This window comes from Grampus griseus (genome assembly GCF_964374135.1).
Source record: "Grampus griseus genome assembly, chromosome: 9".
NCBI classification, from domain to species: Eukaryota; Metazoa; Chordata; class Mammalia; order Artiodactyla; family Delphinidae; genus Grampus; species Grampus griseus.
The window spans coordinates 1739809-1762693 of record NC_139003.1 but is presented as its reverse complement, the minus strand read 5'-3'; the positions used below and the strand labels follow the sequence as shown (position 1 = coordinate 1762693).

Genomic DNA, 22885 nt, shown 5'->3' with positions numbered 1-22885 from the left:
GGAAGGTGGAGACATCTAACAAACTCCCCAGTTTCTAGTTCGGCATACTGAACAGAAAGTGCCTGAGGATGAAAGTACAAGGAAGGGAGAAAAGGAGAGAGGAGGGAGCGAGGGAAGAAGGGGGGGAAGGAAGGAGGGACACACACACATACACACATACACACACACACACGCACACGCATGTATGGGTCACACTGTGGAAATGACCAATGTGAGATGGCTGCAGGACAACACGTGGAGCACAAAGGCAGGGTTATCTGCTCCTAGCTCAGGGGTGGGTGGTGGGTTAGAGGTGTGCATCTGGGGACAAGTGTGTGGGTGAAGCGGAGGAGCAGTAGAAGAGACAGCTAAAGAACAGCCAGAGGAGAAGGAGAAAAAAGGGGAGTGGTGCCCAGATATTAAGAAAGAAGACATCTGTGAAGCAGGGTTACAAACAGCAAGTGCTACTGAGCAATTAAGATAAAAACAAAATCTACAGGACTGGGCAACTAGGAAGTCACTGGTGACCTGAGCAGGAAGAGAGAATTAAGTATTTTGGGTTGAAATTCATTTTCAGCTGACTGAATTCCGATAAAAGAAATGAGTTCAAAACCTTTTCCTCTTTTAACTCCTATTGGATGGCTCACCGAAGTTAGGAGTCAAAGAAGAAACAAGAACGCCCATCAGAAACAAAGTAATACCCAGGTGAGAGTTTTAAATTTCCTTCAGAGCGCACCGTGTGCGTGCGTACACACATGCGCACGCGCGCGAGTATGTGTGTGTGTGCACACAGAAAAAGATTTTAAAAGTGACATATCAAATTGGTTCCTGGAAACTCTAAAGAGAGGATTGGTATTAAAAGTGGTGGTCAGTAGGACCTCAAGATGGCAGAGGAGTAAGACGTGGAGATCACCTTCCTACCCACAAATACATCAAAAATACATCTACATGTGGAACAACTCCTACGGAACACCTACTGAATGCTGGCAGAAGACCTCAGACTTCCCAAAAGGGTCTTGCTTGTCCGGCCGGCTGTCAGGCCTGAACCTCTGAGGTTGGAGAGCCGAGTTCAGGACACTGGACCACCAGAGACCTCCCAGCCCCACGTAATATGAATCGGCGACAGCTCTCCCAAACACCTCTGTCTCAACGCTAAGACCCAGCTCCACTCAACGAAGGCAAACTCGAGTGCTGGACACCACAGGCCAAACAACTAGCAAGACAGGAACACAACCCCACCCATTAGCAGAGAGGCTGCCTAAAATCATAATAAGTTCACAGACACCCCAAAACACACCACCGGACACGGTACTGCCGACCAGAAAGACAAGATCCAGCCTCATCCACCAGAACACAGGCACCAGTCCCCTCCACCAGTAAGCCTACACAACCCACTGAACCAACCTTCCCTGGACTTCCCTGGTGGCACAGTGATTAAGAATCCACCTGCCAATGCAGGGGCCATGGGTTCGAGCCCTGGTCTGGGAAGATCCCACATGCAGTGAAGCAACCAAGCCCGTGCACAACTACTGAGCCTCTGCTCTAGAGCCCACGAGCCACAACTACTGAGGCTGCGTGCTGCAACTACCAAAGCCCGTGAGCGTAGAGCCCATGCTCTGCAACAAGAGAAGCCACTGCAGTGAGAAGCCCATGCACCGCAACAAAGAGTAGCTCCCACTCGCCGCAACCAGAGAAAGCCCGCGTGCAGCAGTGAAGACCGAAGACAGCCAAAAACAAAATAATAAGTAAATGAATAATTTATTTAAAAAAAAAATCTTCCAACAAACAAAAGCCCAGGACCAGATGGCTTCACAGGGGAATTCTACCAAACATTTAGAAAAGAGCTAATGCCTATCCTTCTCAAACTCTGCCAAAATACAGCAGAGGGAAGAACAATCCCAAACTCATTCTACGTGTCTACCTACCATCACCCTGATACCAAAACCAGACAAAGATGTCACAAAAAAAAGAAAACTACAGGCCAATATCACTGATGAACATAGATGCAAAAATCCCCAACAAAATACTAGCAAACAGAATCCAACAGCACATTAAACGGATCATACACCATGATCAAGTGGGGTATATCCCAGGAATGCAAGGATTCTTCCATATACACAAATCAATCAATGTGATACACCATATTAACAAATCGAAGGATAAAAACCATCTGATCATCTCAATAGATGAAGAAAAAGCTTTCGACAAAATTCAACACCCATTTATGATAAAAACCTTCCAGGAAGTAGGCATAGAGGGAACTTACCTCAACATAATAGAGGCCATATGTGACAAACCCACAGCCAACATCGTTCTTAATGGTGAAAAACTGAAACCATTTCCTCTAAGATCAGGAACAAGACAAGGATACCCACTCTCACCACTATTATTCAACATAGTTTTGAAAGTTTTAGCCACAGCAATCAGAGAAGTAAAAGAAATAAAAGGAATCCAAATTGGAAAACAAGAAGTAACACTGTCACTGTTTGCAGATGACATGATACTATACATAGAGAATCCTAAAGATACTACCAGAAAAGTACTAGTGCTCATCAATGAATTTGGTAAAGTAGCAGGATACAAAAGTAATGCACAGAAATCTCTTGCACTCCTATACACAAATGATGAAAAATCTGAAAGAGAAATTGAGGAAACACTCTCATTTACCACTGCAACAAAAAAAATAAAATACCTAGGAATAAACCTACCTAAGGAGGCAAAAGACCTGTATGCAGAAAACTATAAGACATTGAAGAAAGAAATTAAAGATGATACAAACAGATGGAGAGATATACCATGTTCTTGAATTGGAGGAATCAACATTGTGAAAATAACTATACTACCCAAAGCAATCTACAGATTCAATGCAATCCCTATCAAACTACCACTGGCATTTTTCACAGAACTAGAACAAAATATTTCACAAGTTGTATGGAAACACAAAAGATCCCGAATAGCCAAAGCAATCTTGAGAAAGAAAAATGTAGCTGAAGGAATCAGGCTCCCTGACTTCAGACTATACTACAAAGCTACAGTCATCAAGACAGTATGGTACTAGCACAAAAGCAGAAATATAGAACAATGGAACAGGATAGAAAGCCCAGAGATAAACCTTATCTTTGATAAAGGAGGCAAGAATATACAATGGAGAAAAGACAGTCTCTTCAATAAGTGGTGCTGGGAAAACTGGACAGCAATGTGAATGAATGTGAATGAATGCAATCAGAACACTCCCTGACACCATACACAAAAATAAACTCAAAATGGATTAAAGACCTAAATGTAAGGCCAGACACTATAAAACTCCTAGAGGAAAACATAAGCAGAACACTCTATAACATAAATCACAGCAAGATCCTTTTTGACCCATCTCCTAGAGTAAGGGAAATAAAAACAAAAATAAACAAATGGGACCTAATGAAATTTAAAAGCTTTTGCACAGCAAAGGAAACCATAAACAAGACCAAAAGACAACCCTCAGAATGGGAGAGAATATTTGCAAATGAAGTGACTGACAAAGGATTAATCTCCAAATATACAAGCAGCTCATGCAGCTCAATCACAAAAACAAACAACCCAATCCAAAAATGGGCAGGCCTAATTAGACATTTCTCCAAAGATATACAGATTGCCAACAAACACATGAAAGGATGCTCAACATCACTAATCATTAGAGAAATGCAAATCAAAACTACAATGAGGTATCACCACACACCAGTCAGAATGGCCATCATCAAAAAATCTATAAACAGTAAATGCTGGAGAGGGTGTGGAGAAAAGGGAACCCTCTTGCACTGCTGGTGGGAATGTAAATTGGTACAGCCACTATGGAGAACAGTATGGAGCTTCCTTAAAAAATTAAAAATAGAACTTCCATATGACCCAGCAATCCCACTACCGGGCATATACCCTGAGAAAACCATAACTCAAAAACAGTCATGTACCACAGTGTTCATTGCAGCACTATTTACAATAGCCAGGACATGGAAGCAACCTAAGTGTCCTTCGACAGATGAAGGGATAAAGAAGATGTGACACATATATACAATGAAATATTACTCAGCCATAAAAGGAAACGAAACTGAATTATTTGTAGTGAGGTGGATGGACCTAGAGTCTGTCGTACATAGTGAAGTCAGAAAGAGAAAAACAAATACCGTATACTAATACATATATATGGAATCTAAAAAAAAAATGGTTCTGACGAACCTAGGGGCAGGTCAGGAATAAAGATGCAGACGTAGAGAATGGACTTGAGGACACGGGGAGTGGGAAGGGTAAGCTGGGACGAAGTGAGAGAGTGGCATTGACATAGATACACTACCAAACGTAAAACAGATAGCTAGGGGGAAGCAGCCACATAGCACAGGGAGATCAGCTCAGTGTTTTGTGACCACCTGGACGGGTGGGATAGGGAGGGTGGGAGGGAGACGCAAGAGGGAGGGGATATGGGGATACATGTATACGTATAGCTGATTCACTTTGTTATACAGCAGAAACTAACACACCACTGTAAAGCAATTGTACTCCAATAAAGATGTTAAAAAAATAAATAAAGAAAAATAAAAGTGGTGGTCACAAGGAATTTGAGCCTCTGTCTTTAATATTCCTCATAATTAGAAGTTATTCATGTACATACTTAAAAATTAATTTAAAAATAAAATTTTCTATAAATAAGGAGATAATCTGTTAATCAGTCTCAGAGTTGGCCATGTACAGGTGTACTATTAACTATTCTCAGCCAGGTTGGGGGTCTTGATTCTTAATGTAAATAAGACCCTCACTGTAGTTTACGTTCTAGTTTTAATTGTAACATTTTAATTCTTAACATTAAAAAAATTATATCTTAAGGCTCCCTCCAACTAAATAATACTAACTGGAATTAATTTCATACGAAAAATATTTTATAACAAATCAGAACTTAAGGGAGTTGAATGTATGCCAACAGATGGCTAAGTTATTTAGAATATGTGGCCAACACGACATTTCCTCAGGCAGGAAGGACTAGGTGCTCTGAAACAAGAACAGCAACAGAAGGACACGACAAGTGGACACTGGGAACGAGGGTGTTGAGGGAGTGAGCATTAGTGACTCTGTGACTTCTTCCAGACATCTGACACAGAATACTTTTTCTTTATAATTAAAAATCCTAACTAGATAAACAAATTTACTGGTCAGGTATAAGAACATTAGTAATCAATCAAAAGTTAATTTTACCACTCATTTATTACTCTCTGCAATATAACAGAATATAATTAAGTCATATACAATTTTTTTGTGGAGAAATTTTCAATACAGGGTTTAGAATTATTTTTACATCAAAGCCATAATTAGGAATATATATTAAGATTTATACTTCAATTTCACATTTGTCATGTCTAAGTATCATTTATTTCTGATTCACACCGGAGAGGGAAAGCTCAGGGTAAAGATTACTAGTGTATTTACAAACCCAAATAAAAACCTCTCCCGCAAAGGACCAGTTTTTAAACACAGTCCCTTCTTCAAGGAACAAAAGAGAATAATCCACTTTAAATTCTGCAAGATGATGGACTATATGGGACCCAGATGAGAAATACATGGAAATACTAAAAATAGATCCAAGCTGATTTGAAAGGTTAAGTGTTTTTTGTTTTAAGTGTATTAAAAAATACCTGCTTTTGGGCCTTGAATAATTTACAGAAAGAATTTCAGGATGAAAATACAACTAACTATAAAAATAACTTCAAAATGGAAATTAGTAAAAGTATTACGAAGTCTATTGGTTGCATCTGAGAAAATTTTTCCTGTTAAAGGAGATTTCAAACAAAGAATAATGCAAAAACTGTCAATCTCTCAGTTGTTTCTTGATTAAGCATAACCAAGAACATGTCAGCAATCTCGTAAAATCTATTCTCACAAAATTCACTGCTGCTTTTAAAATATTTTGTTATAGAAATGTCTGGGCCTCTATAGATAATTTATTAGGTTTGAGCCTGTTCCATTTTCACTTTGTGAACCATCTCCTCTAATCACCTTGAGAGTCTATTATACCAAAGAGTAAATTGATTGCTAAAAATAAGGACATCATATCCCCCCAAATGTTGGATTTTTCAAAACTGAACACTAAACAGGCAGCAAAGCAATGTTTTGGAAAGCATATCCACTGACATGGCATCAGTTTTAAAAGGTCTTAAAGATTTCAAATAAAAAGTGTAATGCACAGATTCTTTGTGTTTCCAATGGACAACAAAACTATAATCGATATTAATTATATTTGGCTAAAAATACATAGCCAAGATGCTCCTCACAGCCTAATTCTTTGTGGCAAGTAATATGCTTGTAAAATCTACTTAGTGGTAATTTTTTAATTAGTATAAAATCTTCCATATTTAAATATAAGAAGCTATTTCAGAGGAATTCAGTAATAAATCTGTCATATCACACCAGGTATTCAAGTCTAAAGCTATAGTTTATACCAATGATGCAGCAATAGCAGTTGGCAAATTAAATTTTTTAAAAAACATTTTCATTTTTGAAGCAAAAATATCACCAAATTATTTTATACAGGATTCAATACACTTGCAATTTACAATTAAAGTTATAATCATCACTAAAAATTACTAAAATAAGAGAAAAACTGCACTTATACAGATAAATTATAATTTTCCTTGCTCCTTCATTTCTCATTTAACTGAGAACACTGGCTGAATTCACAGGAGCAAATGAGAGCATCCTAAGGGTCAGGACTTCCTTGTGAGAGGCAATGAGAAAGAGTGAAAAATTTCACAGCTTGGAATTTGGTTGCTAAATACATCCTCTATTCTAGTCTTATAAGCTTTTCAGCTAGTAAATCAAAATCCCGTTATACACTAGGATAATATTCATGACAATTCTCTATATTTTATCTTCTTAAAATCAAAGACTCAATTCTAAAGGGTTAATAGAGGCATTACAAAGTAACTCTCTAGTTTGCATTTCCCATAATACTAAAATAAAGCTTTTTCTTTTAGTCTAGAAATTTGCTTTTTTAATACTGTGAAAAGCCTCTATGAATCTGTTTAACGTATTTACTTCTTTTCATCTATTCAGTGCCACTGGGCATAACATGTAGTGCAGTGCGTGTTGATATTTTGCAAAGCACCACATGACTCACTGTACCCTAATGCACTCCATTAATCCTGTTTGGACAGCTGGGTCCAGGCATTTGTTAGCTGCATTTTAATTGTTCCATCTCTCTTTTTCTTCTTTTTATTTATCTCTATGGCAAACTACTCAGGAATTTAATTTGTTGATCTTCAAAAAGCACATTTTGCCATTAATTTGTTTTCTTTGTATTAAAACTGTACTCAGCATGTAATTTTCTTCCATAAAATCTATACATTACTATTAACAATTAATCTTAAATAACAGAGCACAGTGAATTTCATAAATGATAAAATGGCAGGTTGGCTATAATATCACAGAAATTATTTGTTGGACTGCCATAATACAAACGATCACAGTTAGCTACAAATCAAGTTACTAAAGTGTATATTTATGGCATTTTCAAGATTAGCACACTATAAGCAGATGTCAAAATGATAACAAGTCCTATAATGCAAACACAAAAGAAATAAGACCTCTAAGTAAATGAGCTTTGTATTAGTCTGTGCAACAGCGGTCCCTTCTACCTTTACATTTAGATTCCACTTGTATTAAAACATGAACTTCTCTGTAAGCATTATGAAGATGACCGCAAAGCTTATACCCTTCCTGGCACAGCCTGCATCCCCGACAGCTGTGGGCCTTGAATAAATAATGGAGGCCACATAAGCGCTAAAACAAAAGCAATTCAAAGTTACTTGCAATCTTTGTCATAAGCATGTTGCTAAGGTTGAATAATGGGATTTTTCTAATCATTTGTGAACACTCCAGTCAAAATCTAAGTCTAGAAAACAGAACAAAACTGCCTAGTGGAAATTTTTGTCTGAAATAATATTTAGCCAAGAACTGAGAATACAGTCTGCAACAGTGCTTTATAAAAGAAAAGAACACCAAACGAAGGAAGATTTATTCAACTATTTCAATGACAAAGTGGAAATATTTTACTTTTAAATGATGACCAAAATTCTCTGTGAATTGAAAAATTAAGAAAACTATATAAATGACAAGCCAGTAAAAAGCTGAAGAGCTAAAGGATGTCCTTTAAATCAGTGTGTGCTCTCCTAGATCTTACTGCTTTCAAGTCTATTCCCTGGACATAAAGCAGCTTAAAATAAGTGTTACATATTCTCAATTTTTTAAACCACATACTAAATTACACATTTTTTAAAACATTTCGCGTAGGAAAAAATTAGTTTAGTATTTTCTAGACATTAAATATTGTTTTTTTAAAAAAAATCACAGTTTCCTCACTAGAGGACTCCAAAGCTTAATTAGTCAATGAAAAAAATAAAGTCTGTTGTTTGGACAAGGACTATTTCTAAGTACTTGAAACAATAAGTGGTCTTTATTTGATAAAAGTACTTATTTTGGTACAGTTCTGTATATAAATGAATTACAGAAGTAAAGGCATAAAATAATGTGGGAGGGAATAATATATTTCAAAGAGTGATCTCTTTGAAAAACAGTTTAGAAACTACAACTTTAGCAAGAAGTTTGATACTTAAAAAGGTACTGACTTTAAATGAAAAGTTCTCATTTAAACTTACCCAGTGTTCTTGACATAACAGGCAGTGCGGAGCTCAAGACCAAGATTGACACACAATTCCCAATGATCTGATATGAGAAATCAGAAAGAATATTGGGCAGTTACACAGTATACGGATAAGTAAAATCCATTCACATTCTGACAAGTTACTGGACATTTCAGTTACCTACTGTTCTTTGCTAACTTCTGAATGATACAATTCAACATAGAAAATAAAGAGAACAGAAACTTTTCTACCAACATTTAAAGTTCTATCTGTGAGTTCTAGAAGATATTTACAGTACCTGACACAAATATAAAGTTATAGAACACAAATTACTTCACACCTCAGATAACGCAGTTTACATTATTGACTGAGGTTGATGATTTCAAAAAGGTTTGCCTAACAAGTAAAAATTAATATTTTTAATACTTCTGACTCTACTTTTAAAGCCAAGACTACTGCTCAAGATAGATAATATCTACTTCTAATATGTTTAACTATTATAAGATTTAATACCAAAAAGCTAGAAATCCAAAACACCTAAATTCTAGTAATTTTCACTGTATCCTATACTTATTCTTTCATATTAAGTAAGAGATGCTGAAAATATTACTTAGTACTTATGATTACTTAAACTAGATGCTAAGTATCTCAAGAAGCCATAGCATTTTAGATAAAGATATATAAAAATAACTTCTCCCCTTTAGAATAAGCTGAAAATATGGAATATATAATAAAAAAGAAAAGAAGCCAGCAGCTCTTGTTATTCTTCATCGTCAGCCTGTGGGAATATTTTACAAATGCAGTCACTATATAAGATAACAGCCTTTGTTATTCCAAAGCCAATGACATATTGTAGAAAGTCAAATTAGCCTCAGACTACAAAATGTTTCTGAATAGAACTCTTCCGTCTTGCTTTAATTATTCAAATTTGAAATACTTTGTCTCTACTACTTGTAGCAACTAAGTTCTTCAGATTTCAAACAAGTTCCCTGAAGTACAGTCAGCACAACCAAAGTTACTCATTAGCAATACGTTTTCTTTGTAGGAAAAAGAGTCCTTTCAGGAGCCGTCTATAGCTAGTTAGCAAGCTCTGCGGCTCTATGCATTTACAAGTGAATGGGTGCCATCCAAATTAAACGGAGCACATCCTTTTCCCACTCATTCAGCATTTTGAAAATCTTCCAGTGCGTGTGTTTACGCAACTTACAAACAAATACCTAGAACCGCAAATGAACCATTCACTGCGATTACTAAATAAAACAGTCTGTCTTGGAAGGCAAAAGGGAGGCACAGTCACCTAAGACTTTACCTTACCTTTGTCATCGTTGTGTCATCCTTCTTGGGAATAAAGTTTCCAAAAAATCGGAGGCTATAGAAACCAACAACAGAGGACACCATAAGATAGCTGTGAGAATCAAGGAAAAACTCTCCAAAGAATTGTTTCCTTAAGTTCTCAATTGTCTCCAAAATGTCTTAAGGCCGAAAGGAAAACCAAAACAAAACAAAATGCCACTTGGAGTGCTTGAGGAAGACTGACTTGTTTTTTCTTCCAGGAGAGTGTCTTAGTAAATTACCACTGTCCCAGAAAACTAGACAGAAAACTTGTTAACAGACAGAAGTTCAGTTAAAGAAAGGATACAATATCAAAATGATTTCAAGTGCAGCTCCCACAAAACCAAAAGCAGAAAGAGAAGCATTTCCTATTCCAGGCCCCTGGGGGAAAAAAAAACACTTTTCAGAATTCAATGACACTATTATATTTGGTTTCCCTAAAATTGTTGTCTCATAAATATAGGACAGTTGAAATTAGGAATGTTTAATACCCTGGAGTAACATCTAGAGGTTCAAAGGAAAATAAAATGTGACGAGACTGAATTCATCAACTAATTCAACCACATGTTAACACTTTTAACAAGCTCAAAACATTTCTGATTTATCTCAAATGTAATTTAAGTTACTTATCAAAATGATATGATTATGCTTATTGTTAAATCCTAAATATTCTTGGAAGAAGTTTTTTAAAAATATAATAGTATAATAAGAATAGAACAAATAATTGAACACTGAGGTAACATATAAAAACTATACAATTAAAATATGTCAAAAGGAAGGTAAGCAAAGAAAGAAAGTGAATGCACATATCCTGTTACTACTCTTGAAAGTTTCCTTTCCCTAAATCTTCCTTGGGAATTCAGGGATTTAATTAACACAGATTTTCCAAATGCAATGCTATAAATTTTTTCCTAAACATCATACCTATTCTCAAAACCTATCTTTATCTAGAACTTAACAAAACAAGTAGAAAAAGTAATATTTATTAACGAGGCCAGACAGGCAAAAACTCATTTCTTACTGAAGTAGGAACAATGTTTTCAAAGCTTACTAATTAAAGAAACTCTCTGAATACAAACTACTACTGTGCTATCAGCTTCAATTACATCTAACAGATATACCAGGATAATTAAGAATATAAAGTCAGCTTAATAAAAAAATAAACCAATAAATAATATCACATATTATTTACACAATCTAATATAGGCATGAAGAAGTTACAATACCACAGAAATTTCATATATAAATAAGGTAATGGACAAAGAATTTATGAACTTTTGTCAATCTTTTGAAGAAAAAATGAATAATGCTAACAGAAAGCTTATTAACTGGGATGGAAAACACTTTGGAAATATTCTCTGTCTCAAGAGAAGGCCTACAGGCAAGATTAAGATGATCTGATTTATTTACACAATCATAAAAAGAGCATACCACATATAAGTCCTTCTGTACTATGCACGAAAGGAATGGTACAAAAATGTACCACAGGCCTTGGGCCTCACCTAGTATGTGGTATAAGAAAATGGGTTAAAAAATGGATAGAGGGCTTCCCTGGTGGCACAGTGGTTGAGAGTCCGCCTGCCGATGCAGGGACACGGGTTCGTGCCCCGGTCCGGGAAGATCCCACATGCCACGGAGCGGCTGGGCCCGTGAGCCATGGCCACTGAGCCTGAGCGCCCGGAGCCTGTGCTGCGCAACGGGAGAGGCCACAACAGTGAGAGGCCTGCGTACCACAAAAAAAAAAAAAAAAAAAAAAAAAAAAATGGATAGAAGTCAACACAGTAGTTGACTTCTGCTTGATCAATGGCTTTCGGTCTAAACAAAAGACAACGACAAGGCTGTGGATGGAGGAAGACTGCTCACTGCTGTTTTTTGTTAGTGGAATGACAGACCTGAAGCAAGCTGGCAGGCTCGCAGTGGTGGAGAGGCCATGGCAGTGAGAGATGGCACAAGGTCCTGAAGAGGCTGGGGGCAGGGAGCTAAACTGAGAATACTGCTGAAAGAATCAGCTTCTGAAAGAAGAGGGTATCTTCATCTTTGACTGAAGGAAAGGAATTAAGATAAACATTGGCTTTTTTCTATGAGAGAAAAGGTGTATCGTGTGGTTCAGAGAGAGAAGCGGCATGTAGGGAAGCAAAATCTGCACCCCAAAAGGTGTCTCTCTGGCATAAGGATCATTTTAGGCTGATTGTTTTTAAGAAACAGAAGACTCGTAAGTCTTTCTTTTTAGCACCACCCCCACCTCACCCCTTAACTGCCTAAAAGAATTCAGATGAAGGGCCTGGTCCAGGCAGAGCACTATCACCAGAGACAGCTACAAAGAGTATATTGGCTGAGTGTGGTAGACGGAACCCGCAAGACCTGGAGACCAAAGGCCTCTCTGGGTCCCCTCTGTTTACCAAACATATGCTTTCTATCTCCTTGTGAATTGCCTTCCTCCCGCCTGAAGTCCCAAGCTCCTACCCGCTTCTCCCTCTCTTAGATGGAATATAAGCCTCAATTGCCCAACCTGTCCTGGGGTCTCATTATTCTTACCGGGTTCCCACATACACGTAATTAAATTCTGTTTTCTCCTGTTAATCTGTCTCATGTAAATCTAATTCTTAGACCAGCCAGAAGATCCTAGAAAGGGTTAAGGAAAAATTTTTCCCTTCCCCAAAGCATGAAAAGTCTGGGAGAGTTTTGAAGTCATCTCTATGGGAGATGGCAAAGGTGCTAACTTCGAAAAGTGTAATAAAATGTCAAAACTTAAATGCTACTTTAAGTATCCAAAAGTTTATAGAGACACCTAGAAAAAGTATGCCATATATGAATATTTAGTGGAAACTATCTTCCATATGGAGAATATATTTAAATAGACTAATTGATGGAACTTAATAAAATCATGAATTTTTAAACAAGAGAAATAATTAAGTTAATTCATGAAAAGATGTATATCTGACTCTCCTCCAGTAACTGAACATTTTGACTCAAGTTCATAAAATGACTCCTTTGAGGCATGAGTCCCTAAAACCACACATTTGGATCCTTTGCAAACGTAACGAATCCATGTAATAAACTCTTTATATTTCACTATTTCACAAAATATACATTTTCTTAAAGGACCACAAATACGAATTTCAGTAAAACAAAGATAAACTCTGATACAAAGTGTAAAAGGAAACTCTGATACTTGATAAAAAGCCGGACAATCCAAAATACGAAATCAGAAACAAAAAACATAGTTTAGAAACACTGTTTATGAAAGCTCACTGCATAAAGAAATTCATACAACTTGAAGTATATATATGCAGAAAGGTGAATGTTTTCATTTATTTATTTGAAACACTCAGTTTATACACACAGAATACTTTTGCAAAAGAAAGACATTTTAAAGCACTTTACTTTACCCTTGTTCCCTTTGGCATTGCTGTTTCATCAACCAACAGGCAAAGAATATTACAAGCCACCAAGAGGACCGAAATGGACTACAACACAAAAAGTAAGCCATCAGTTCTGAATTTCAATTTTGTCAATACACATAACGTTAAAATCTAAGTAACCAACCAAATGTATGCTTCAGAATAGAGGAAAAGCAGTCAAGACCAAAACTCTACATATAAACCTGAAGTAATGAGACTATAAAAAACTCCAGAATAAATTCGTAAAAATTCTGCAAAGTACTATGATCTCAAAGCTTAAGAAAAAAGCTATTAATATAGATCCACTTATTAACCGATTTTACCAATTGGAACCCACAACTCCACATATTTAAAAAATGGTTAAAATGTTATCAGAACTAATTTAATAATATAATTTTCAGATCTTATCACAGAGTTTGATCAGGGTATCTGCAACACCTTGTCTCTTCTTAATTTTCAACTGAAACAAAGAATGAATTTCCTGCTTCTATGAGGAAATAGATAATCTTGAGGACTTTTCAAAATTACCATTAATTTCATTTTTTGCTCTATTGAGTTTTTACAAATAAAAGCGTAGACAGATTTTAATCCTGTTGATAGAAAACCAGTTTACCTGAAACCATTTAGCTGAGGGAGTTGCCATACACAAATACTAAAGTAAATAAAAAATAATCTGCTTTATTTAACTAGGCAAATAAATTCTTACTGTCTCAATAAGAAGGAGAACCATAACAGCAGGATACACCAAGTTTCTTTCCCATGCTGAAGCCTTTTTGCGCCTCTCTATTAGAAGGAAAAACAAAATATAATAAAAGTTTCAGTAATTTCCAAAACTTCTCCCCAGATTCACATTTTCATTCCCTACTAATACAACCAGTATGTATTATTCTTACATAAATTATCTTTTCCTAAAAACATAAATTATTTTTAATTTTCCTCCACACACTATAAAAATCAGAATTTTAAAATCAGTTTGCTACATTAAACAGCTCAATCCTGTGATGCTCAAATTTTAGCAACGTAAAGACGTTTCAATTATTGATGAAACATATTGTGGATATACAGCTTACTCTAAAAATACAGTAATATTTGTGTTTCTTTTTTAAATTTACATATTATTATAATGATAGATTTACACACTGATAGAGATCTGGAAATATCAGGTAACATGAGTTAAGAATCCCCTCTAATCCCACATCCTAAAGGCAAACACTTCCAGTTTCCTAAAGGCTGGAAGCAAATCTCTGTTTCTAGTGACAAAGGTCTACTTTGTAACATACCAATCCTTATGTCATGAACAACTGGAAAAGATGGATCAAACTTAAATTTTTAAAAAGAAATGTGTATGAAGATGTCAGAGAGCTACCATAATAATGGAAACTGAAGTCATTCTAGCTTTTTCTGTAGATTCCAAAGGGATTTTTAAATAACTGATTATGATTTCTGCAAATAAAGTAGTTTACTTATTTTCCAAAAAAAAAAGGAGGGAAAATAAAGAAAAAGATTTAAGAGTAAAAAGGTCTAGCATATGTATAACTGGAGTCTGAGGAAATAAAAGAGAATGAGCAGATGCAATATTTGATGAGATGATGGCCAACAATTTCCCAAGTGGATGAAAGACATTAAGCCACACACTCATGAAGTGCCACAGATCTCAAGAAGGATAAATACAAAGAAATAAGACATTAAAAGGTAAGAATAACAGAAGATTACTTATCAGAAATAATACAAGTGAAAAGATAGTGGAGTGATATTTTGGAACATCATCATCTTTGAAAAGTCATTTTGTACACACACAAAACAACAACAACATAAAGTGAACAAATACGTGCTCATCCTCTCTCCAAACTAAAAGACATTCTTTATTAACGGCTTTGGACAGACTGAAAGCTTGTAACATAGAGATTTCACAATTTTAAAAAATATTCCAGACTACAGTAAAGTCTTTAATAAGAAACCAAGACCAATACATAAGTCAAGGAAAAAAATGTACAATACCTAATTTTGTCTTAAGAGTCTTTACATTGTCAAGTTCTTGTTCCAACTCCGTTATATTGTGTTCCACTGATGAAGACAGTCCTATCAAAAGCAAAAACATTTCAGAAACATAACAACAGAACCCCAGAACAGGCAGCCCTCACATTTAATGAAAATATAAAAAACACACTGCAAATCCAGATCACTAATAATGAAAACAAGGGCTGCTGTGACTCACAGAAAAGTACATCCATTTCTTTACTCCTTAAAACTTCCAAGTTCTTGCTGATTAAACACTACATGTTTCCTAGAAAATTTCTGACTCTGGTAAAATTCTTACTTGATCTATTATTAATTTTTCATTAATTACAAAAGCATCATGTGCTTATTATAAAAAGTGAAAGAAAATCAAGATCTCCTCTTCATCCCACCTCCCTAACGCAACAACTGTCAAAAGCTTGGGTGAGGTTTTATTCACCTTCATGTACATACTCATAACATACATACAAATCATACTCATGATTTTTACTATGTATTTTATAAGAATGGGTCAAATCAGACATTATTTCACCACTTGCTTTCCTAGTTAATGATATGTCCACACTGACAGTCTCAACTTCTTAACAGCTGAATAATAATTCCAGAATATGGATGTCCTTCAGTTTTATTCAGAATTATTCCGTTTATGAATATTCAGGTTTTCCTCAATTTTTTGCCACTACAAACATTTTTCTATGAACATCCAGTACTTTCTGGTTCTATTATTTTTGTAGGACAGAGTCTCAAAATTCAGACTGCCGAGTCAAAGGATATGAGTATTTAGAGTTTTAAGAGATATTTAAAAGTTACTTCCCCCCCAAATATTGTGATATATTGTAATAAGTTATTATAATAATTTACATTTCTATGAACACTTTATTATAAAATATGCTTGATGTCAGATGATTTTGCCCAACTGTAGGCTAACATAAGTGCTCTGAGCACCCACTTAAGGTGGGCCAGGCTAAGCTGTGTTTGGTAGGTTAGATATTTTCAACTTATAATGGGTTTACCAGGACGTAACCCATCGTAAGTCAAGGAAGATCTGTGTTTTCCAATCTCTTCCCCAGCAGTGGATGTTGTAACTCTTGAATTTTTGCCAATATGATGGGTAAAAAATATTTTCCCATTGTTACTTTAACATGTACACCTTATTCATATTTTCTGCTTGATTCTTTAGTGGTTTGTATATGTCCATACTCTTTCTATTTTATCTGCTAAATTCTGAAATGGACAAATTTAAATCCCCCACTACAACTGTACTTTGACTGAATAGTTTTTTCTCCGTTTTTAAGAATTTTTTCATTATGCGTTTGTATTTGATAAGATTTGGGGGCTTCTCTAAGACTGTAACATGTTCCTTATGAATCACACCTTTTATCATTGCATCATGACCCTCAGTGTCTTTAATGCTTTTCTTTACATTCATCCCCCCCCTTTCATATATCATTGTATTGGTAATTTGGGTTAGAGCAATATTCAATGCCTACATTATTACAATATAACTTCTGCCGCTTACCCATGTATGAACTATGATTAGCTTTCCTTTCTTCCATAACATTCTTCTTCCCACCCCCAGAATTAATCTTTTTTTTACATTTGCTTAGTTTTTTATGCATTTACTACTAGTTCGAAGCTAAACCTTCCTCCCAAATGTCTTTATTTCCTCCAGAAGCTTACAAAGAAAAGGTGAATGGGAGGCAATTTTTTTGAAACTATACAAGTCTGAATATGAAAGTTTGGTTAAACATAAATTATTTTTTTATATTTAAAAACTATAAATGAGGAATGAAAAGGCGTGTGGTTTACAGGGACTTAAACCCTCATCTTCCATAGCTGTCAGGTAATAGTTAACTTAATGCTGTAAAATCAAGAAATAGCAGGGGAATCTTTTTATTTAGTGTTTACGAGTTTATTATTCTTTATTAGTTAGTTCAAAATTAATTACCCTTCAGAATCGTGAAGTCACTGCTCCACCGCCCCCCAGCTTCCAGTGTCAGCTCTGAGAAGTCTGAAGCTCTTCTTCCTCCTGGGCCTGAGGGTGAACTGCTTCTCATTCTCCCTGAGAGAACGTGTCAGCCTTTATCCCAGGGTCGGTGAGTCACTCTCATGTTCCATGTTGGGCACTGAGTGAGCACTTTCAATCTCCAAGTTCTTGTCCTTTAGAGCTGAGAAACTTTCTTGATGTTGTCATTTCCTCCATCCCGTTTTCTCTCCTCTCCCCACTTGGAATTCTATTAGTTGGATGTTAGATCTCCTGAAATGGTCCTCTACTGTTCTTAACTCTTCCCTATGGTTGTCATTGTTGACCTATTTTCTTTAACTTCCAATCTTTTAGATACATTACCATTTCTAAATTTCAAGAGGCCCCTTCTGTTCACTAGCTATTCCATTTTTTAATGGAATCCTGGCCCTTCTCATGGATGCAATCTCAGTCTCTCCCAGGATACTGATGATAGGTTTTACTTTTTTCTTATCCTGTGCATATTCCGTCTCCCCTTAGTGTTCTTTATTGTTTGTTTGTTTGTTTTGGCCCCTACTTTCCCATGAGAGGTTTTTCTCTTAAGTATGATAAGGCTTAGTCATCTGTTCATATTTAAGAAGAAAGCACTAAAAATGATCATTTGAAACTCTAAGATTGCATGGGTGGCACCTGACAAGACTTCCTGGTGGGTAATCCAGCTGGGTTTTTCATGGACACCCAACTGCTAGCAGGGTGTGAGACTGTCCTCCTGGGTAGACCAGATTCCCCAGATAAGACTCTCTGACCTCCTTCTTGGGGTATTAAAGTTTGGCTGTCCAGGTAATGGGAGATGGGAGCTCACACATTTAGTCTGTAATCACTCATCCCATCCTCCCCTCCCCCAATCTGTGCCCAGGCCACAGTCTCACTTTCTCTGGAGAATTACCCTCCCTCTACTGCTGAGGTGGGGAAGAGGCAGTGGTCCAGTACCCTGGATGGAGGGGAAAGAGGTGGGGATCAAATCGTTTCATAAGCAGGCTTTTCACCGATCCTCCTTATCTTAACTTGTTCCACTTTATCCCCACTTCCATAGGTGGCTGGTAGCACCACTTCTGGGGACTTTAGGGGATTCTGGAATATAAATCAAGCACAGATGGCTTAGGATTCAGCTTTCTTGGGTCTGCTAAATTAGTTACTTCTAAAATTCTCTCAAGTCTGCTAAATTTCAAAAATTTTTTATGGTTTTCTCCTCTCAAGTGTTCCTTCTTTTAGGTTTATGCTTCTCTGACCCTCAGTGTTCTCATCTGTGAAATGGGGGGGTATTATTAGGAGGCTTTCTGCTGAGTCAGAAAACTCAACTCAAAGTACCTTAAAAAATAAAATAATTTCATGTAATTGGAAGTTTACACACAGAGTGGGCTTCAAAGTGGGTTTTCCAGCAGCTCAACAGTGACATCCAGGGACTGAATCCTGCCATCCCCAAGTTCGTCTGTTATGAAGACTGGTGCTTTCTTCTTTCACGTAATTTCATAATTTCTGTTTATTTTATTTTGTTCATTATTTCTTCTTTTCCTAGCAAGTGGAATTTCTATTTATTCTTTTACCCATGTTAATTTGACACTTCAGTGGTTACTTTCTCATTCTTAACACACATACTTAGACTTATGTTTTTTTCAACCTAACCCCACAGGGAAACCTTACTAGGTAACTTACCCCACACCAAGGTGAAGCTTTCACAACACTTTTTTAAAACCATTCTCTCACTGCTTTCCATTCACCCCTCCTAAGTCCTGGACTGTGCTGAGACTGTTTTAAAAATATTTAGTTTGAGATTATTACTAAAGTTTTCCAGTGATATGGAAGCCACCATATCCTTAATGACTAGAATAGTACCTAGTTACTAAATATACAGCTATAAAATGAATAAATAAATGAATGTCTTTTTGTGCCCTAATAGATATATGACATCTTTGGAAATATATGAGTTTTTAATTGCAATCTTCCCTGCCCCCCTAAGACTACTAAGATTATTTAATAATCCTTAACAGGTTATAAAAGGGAAGTTTGATGTTGGTCTCTCTCTCCTATGTAAGTAATTTTTCTATGTGAAAGCCTGTAAATCTTTTTTATTATTATCATCATTATTCTTGGAATTCGTGAATCATGTAACTCTGGATCTGTTTATTTCCTGCTTAATAATCTTGCCTATGACTCTGTGACCTTTTTAATGTACACTCAAGTCTTTCCTCAGCTCACTGACAAGTTCTTCTATTATTCATTTACTTTTTTCTACTTGTTCTTTTTTCTTCTCCTAGATGTCTATTACTTAGACTAGGTATATTAGCTCTGTAGTCCATGTCTATTATTTCATTAGTGATTTCCTTCTCTTTGTTCTTTTGTCCTGTGACATGAAATAGTTCTTCCACTTGATTCTACCAGATGATTAATTCAATTTTCAGAAGGACTGTATTATTTTTCTATTGCTACTGTAACAAATCACCACAAACTTAGTGGCTTACAGCAATACAAATGTATTATCTTACAGTTCTGGAGGTCAGAAGTCTAAAATCAAGGTGTCAGCAGGACTGTGTTCCTTCTGGGGACTCCAGGGGAGAATCTGCTTGTCTTCTCCAGCTTCTGGAGGCTGCCAGCACTCCTCGGCTCATGGTCCCTTTTTCACATCACTCCACCCTCTGCTTCCAAGGCCACATTTCCTTCTCTGACCCTCCTGCCTCATCTTTCACTTATAACAATGCTGTGGGACTTCCCTGGTGGCAGAGTGGTTAAGAATCCGCCTGCCAATGAAGGGGACACGGGTTCGAGCCCTGATGCAAGATCCCGCGGAGCCGCAGAGCAACTAAGCCCATACGCCACAACTATTGAGCCTGCACTCTAGAGCCTGCAAGCCACAACTACGGAGCGCGCGAGCCACAACTACGGAGCCTGCGTGCCACAACTACTGAGCCTGGTGCCACAACTACTGAAGCCCACGCGCCTAGAGCCTGTGCTCCGCAACAAGAGAAGCCACCACAATGAGAAGCCCGTGCACCGCAACAAAGAGTAGCCCCCACTCTCCGCAACTAGAGAAAGCCCACACGCGGCAATGAAGACCCAACACAGTCATAAATAAATAAATTAATAAATTAATTTTTTTAAAAAAAACAATGTTGTGATGACACCGGGCCTGTCAGATCACCTAGGATAATCTTGAGATCCCCCTTGCTTAATCACACTGCAAAGTCCCTTTTGCCATGTAAGGGGTCATGTTTACAGGCTCTTGGGGTTAGGACTTGGGTACCTTCGTGCGACACTATTCTGTCTACCACAAGGACTATCACATCTTTTGTCTACTGAATTTTTAATGTTTTTCCCACATTCTAGGCAATCCTTTTTCTACTCTAATTATATCTCTTTGAAAATTGGTATTTACTTTTGGGGGCTAATTACAAATTCTTATTTGTCTCTCCCATTAGTTAACTTCAATTGGAATCACACTTTCTCGCTATTCATCTTGGCCTTCGTCACTCAGTCCTAAGCGAATGGTAACTTTTCTGTATCTGCCGCTATTCTTCCCTTCACACCTACTCAGCGCACACAGTCGCTCAAACAGTGACAAAACATCTGGAGGGCCCAGTAATTTTTGTTCTTGGGGAGTACGGATGAACTGACCAGAAATATTGACTCAGGAGAAAGACAACTCAGTGCTCTGGCATCTCTCAAGATACAAACAGTGCTCCTTTCTCAAAGGGAGAAATACTGAAGGGAGGATTCAGGCCAACAACCCAAGGCAGCAGGGTACAAATGCACTAAGCCCTCTTGTGGAATCACAAAACTTCAGTCTTACCCCAGGTTTCTAAAAAAGGTAAGTATTCCCCACTGCATTTCCTTTCTCACTTCCGTCCATCGCTAAAGAGAGAGAAATCCAACATTCTCTCTTTTGGAGAACCTGAGGTCTTGCAAGCACTGAAATGTTATACACTATTTCCAGAGCTCATGAGTTTCATCATTTTACTTGCCAGTATATAGTTTATAAAAGAACAGGGGTAAAGACAGTATAGATGTATTCAGGTAGTGTGACCCAAAACTACTAAATTTTGACTACAAATTTAGCAGCCAAAACAAAAAGAGAAACATTTAAGTTACAGAATTAATGGATATTTCTGTATAACAGAGATTTACAGTAAGATGGCATAGCATTATAAGATTTTCAAGTATCTTTGAATATAATAGTCTTAGAGATAAGTATATTTTACTTTTTATTTCTTTACAAATTATACGGTATGTATCCGTAGTTAATGCTCATTTAACTTCTATATCTGATAAATTACAAATACAATTCCAAACTACATTTCATTCCCTATACTTGTGAAGAAAAGCATTATTCCAGTAACCAGTTCACTGTTAGAAAAAATAGTCTGATGAATATTCAGAATTTTGAAAGGGAATCAGAGTAGACAGTATTCCTGCTGCCAATGTAAAATTAAGTGAAAAGACATAAATGCCTACTTTGTGGGTGTGATGTCTACAAAGCTCAATACAGATGTCTAGACTAATCAATGTTTTCAAAAGAAAATAACTAAAGTGATATTTCTGTAACACTGTGTGTTTATTTTTTGGTGACACAATGCTAGGCACACAATGCGTAGTTAATAAACACTGACTGAGTTGCATACTAAAATCAAGAACACATTCTTATTGTCCTCAAAGAAATCACGCCTTTTTTAAATGACTAGATTCATCTGGAATGACACAATTTTCAAAGACACCACCATCCTTTACTGTATATCTCACTACCTAAGTGAGAAAAGTAAGCTTGTTTGGGCGGAATATTCCATTATAAATGACTGGAAGGAAATGATGGCTCTTGTAAGGAATCATGATACACTGCAAAGAATTCTGGAATGTTACACAAATTTAAGCGGCAGCGACAAAATGATCAAAATATCCTAAAGAACTGTATTATCATTACTTTACTTCAAAATGAATCTAAAATATTCAATGTCAGCATTGTCTAGTCAATAAGTCAAATTGGTAGACAAAACCTGTTTGGACTAGTCATGAAAAATAAAAAGGGATTCGCCAAGAAAACCACAAAGCAGCTCATTTAAGGTCAATTTAACGGTATTATTCTGTTTTCCTTCCAGCCTCAACATAAGACTTCACTACCTCAAAGGAAATTGTAAGAGTATCTATTTGCATTCCCCCTAGGTGACTGGCAGTTCACCACCAATTAGTTCAAAATTACACTGTTACTAGCATGCAATAAAAACAACACCTTTCATCTTTCTTACACAGGTAAGAATACCTTCAGAGCCAATAACTTTGATCAAATGAGTATTTTTGATCCTGCCCCACCCATCTCTTTGGATTCAGGAAAACTAATAGCTGAAGGCAACTTTTCCCAGCTTTATTCTTAAACTGAAAAACTAGTGTGGTATTGAAAATATTTTGCTTGCAAGATAACATAATTTCCCAAAGTCCAGCACTTCTTCAATAATTAAGCTGTCCTTACACCTTTTCTTTTTTTTTTTTAGATA

General features: G+C 36.5%; 1 protein-coding gene across 4 annotated transcripts in view; it reads right to left on the bottom strand.

The window, feature by feature from the left end:
* Positions 1–22885, bottom strand: part of LMBR1 (limb development membrane protein 1) — a 141420-nt gene that overhangs the window by 24441 nt on the left and 94094 nt on the right. For 3 of the 4 annotated variants that reach the window (XM_082662070.1, XM_082662067.1, XM_082662068.1), the window contains 6 exons: positions 15368–15448; positions 14076–14152; positions 13358–13435; positions 10276–10349; positions 9951–10041; positions 8652–8718 (listed from right to left, as the gene is read on the bottom strand). In XM_082662070.1, coding sequence (XP_082518196.1) covers positions 8652–8718; positions 9951–10041; positions 10276–10349; positions 13358–13435; positions 14076–14152; positions 15368–15448 — 468 coding nt within the window. The remainder of the gene's footprint in view (positions 1–8651; positions 8719–9950; positions 10042–10275; positions 10350–13357; positions 13436–14075; positions 14153–15367; positions 15449–22885) is intronic. The other variant, XM_082662069.1, reaches the window with a different exon arrangement.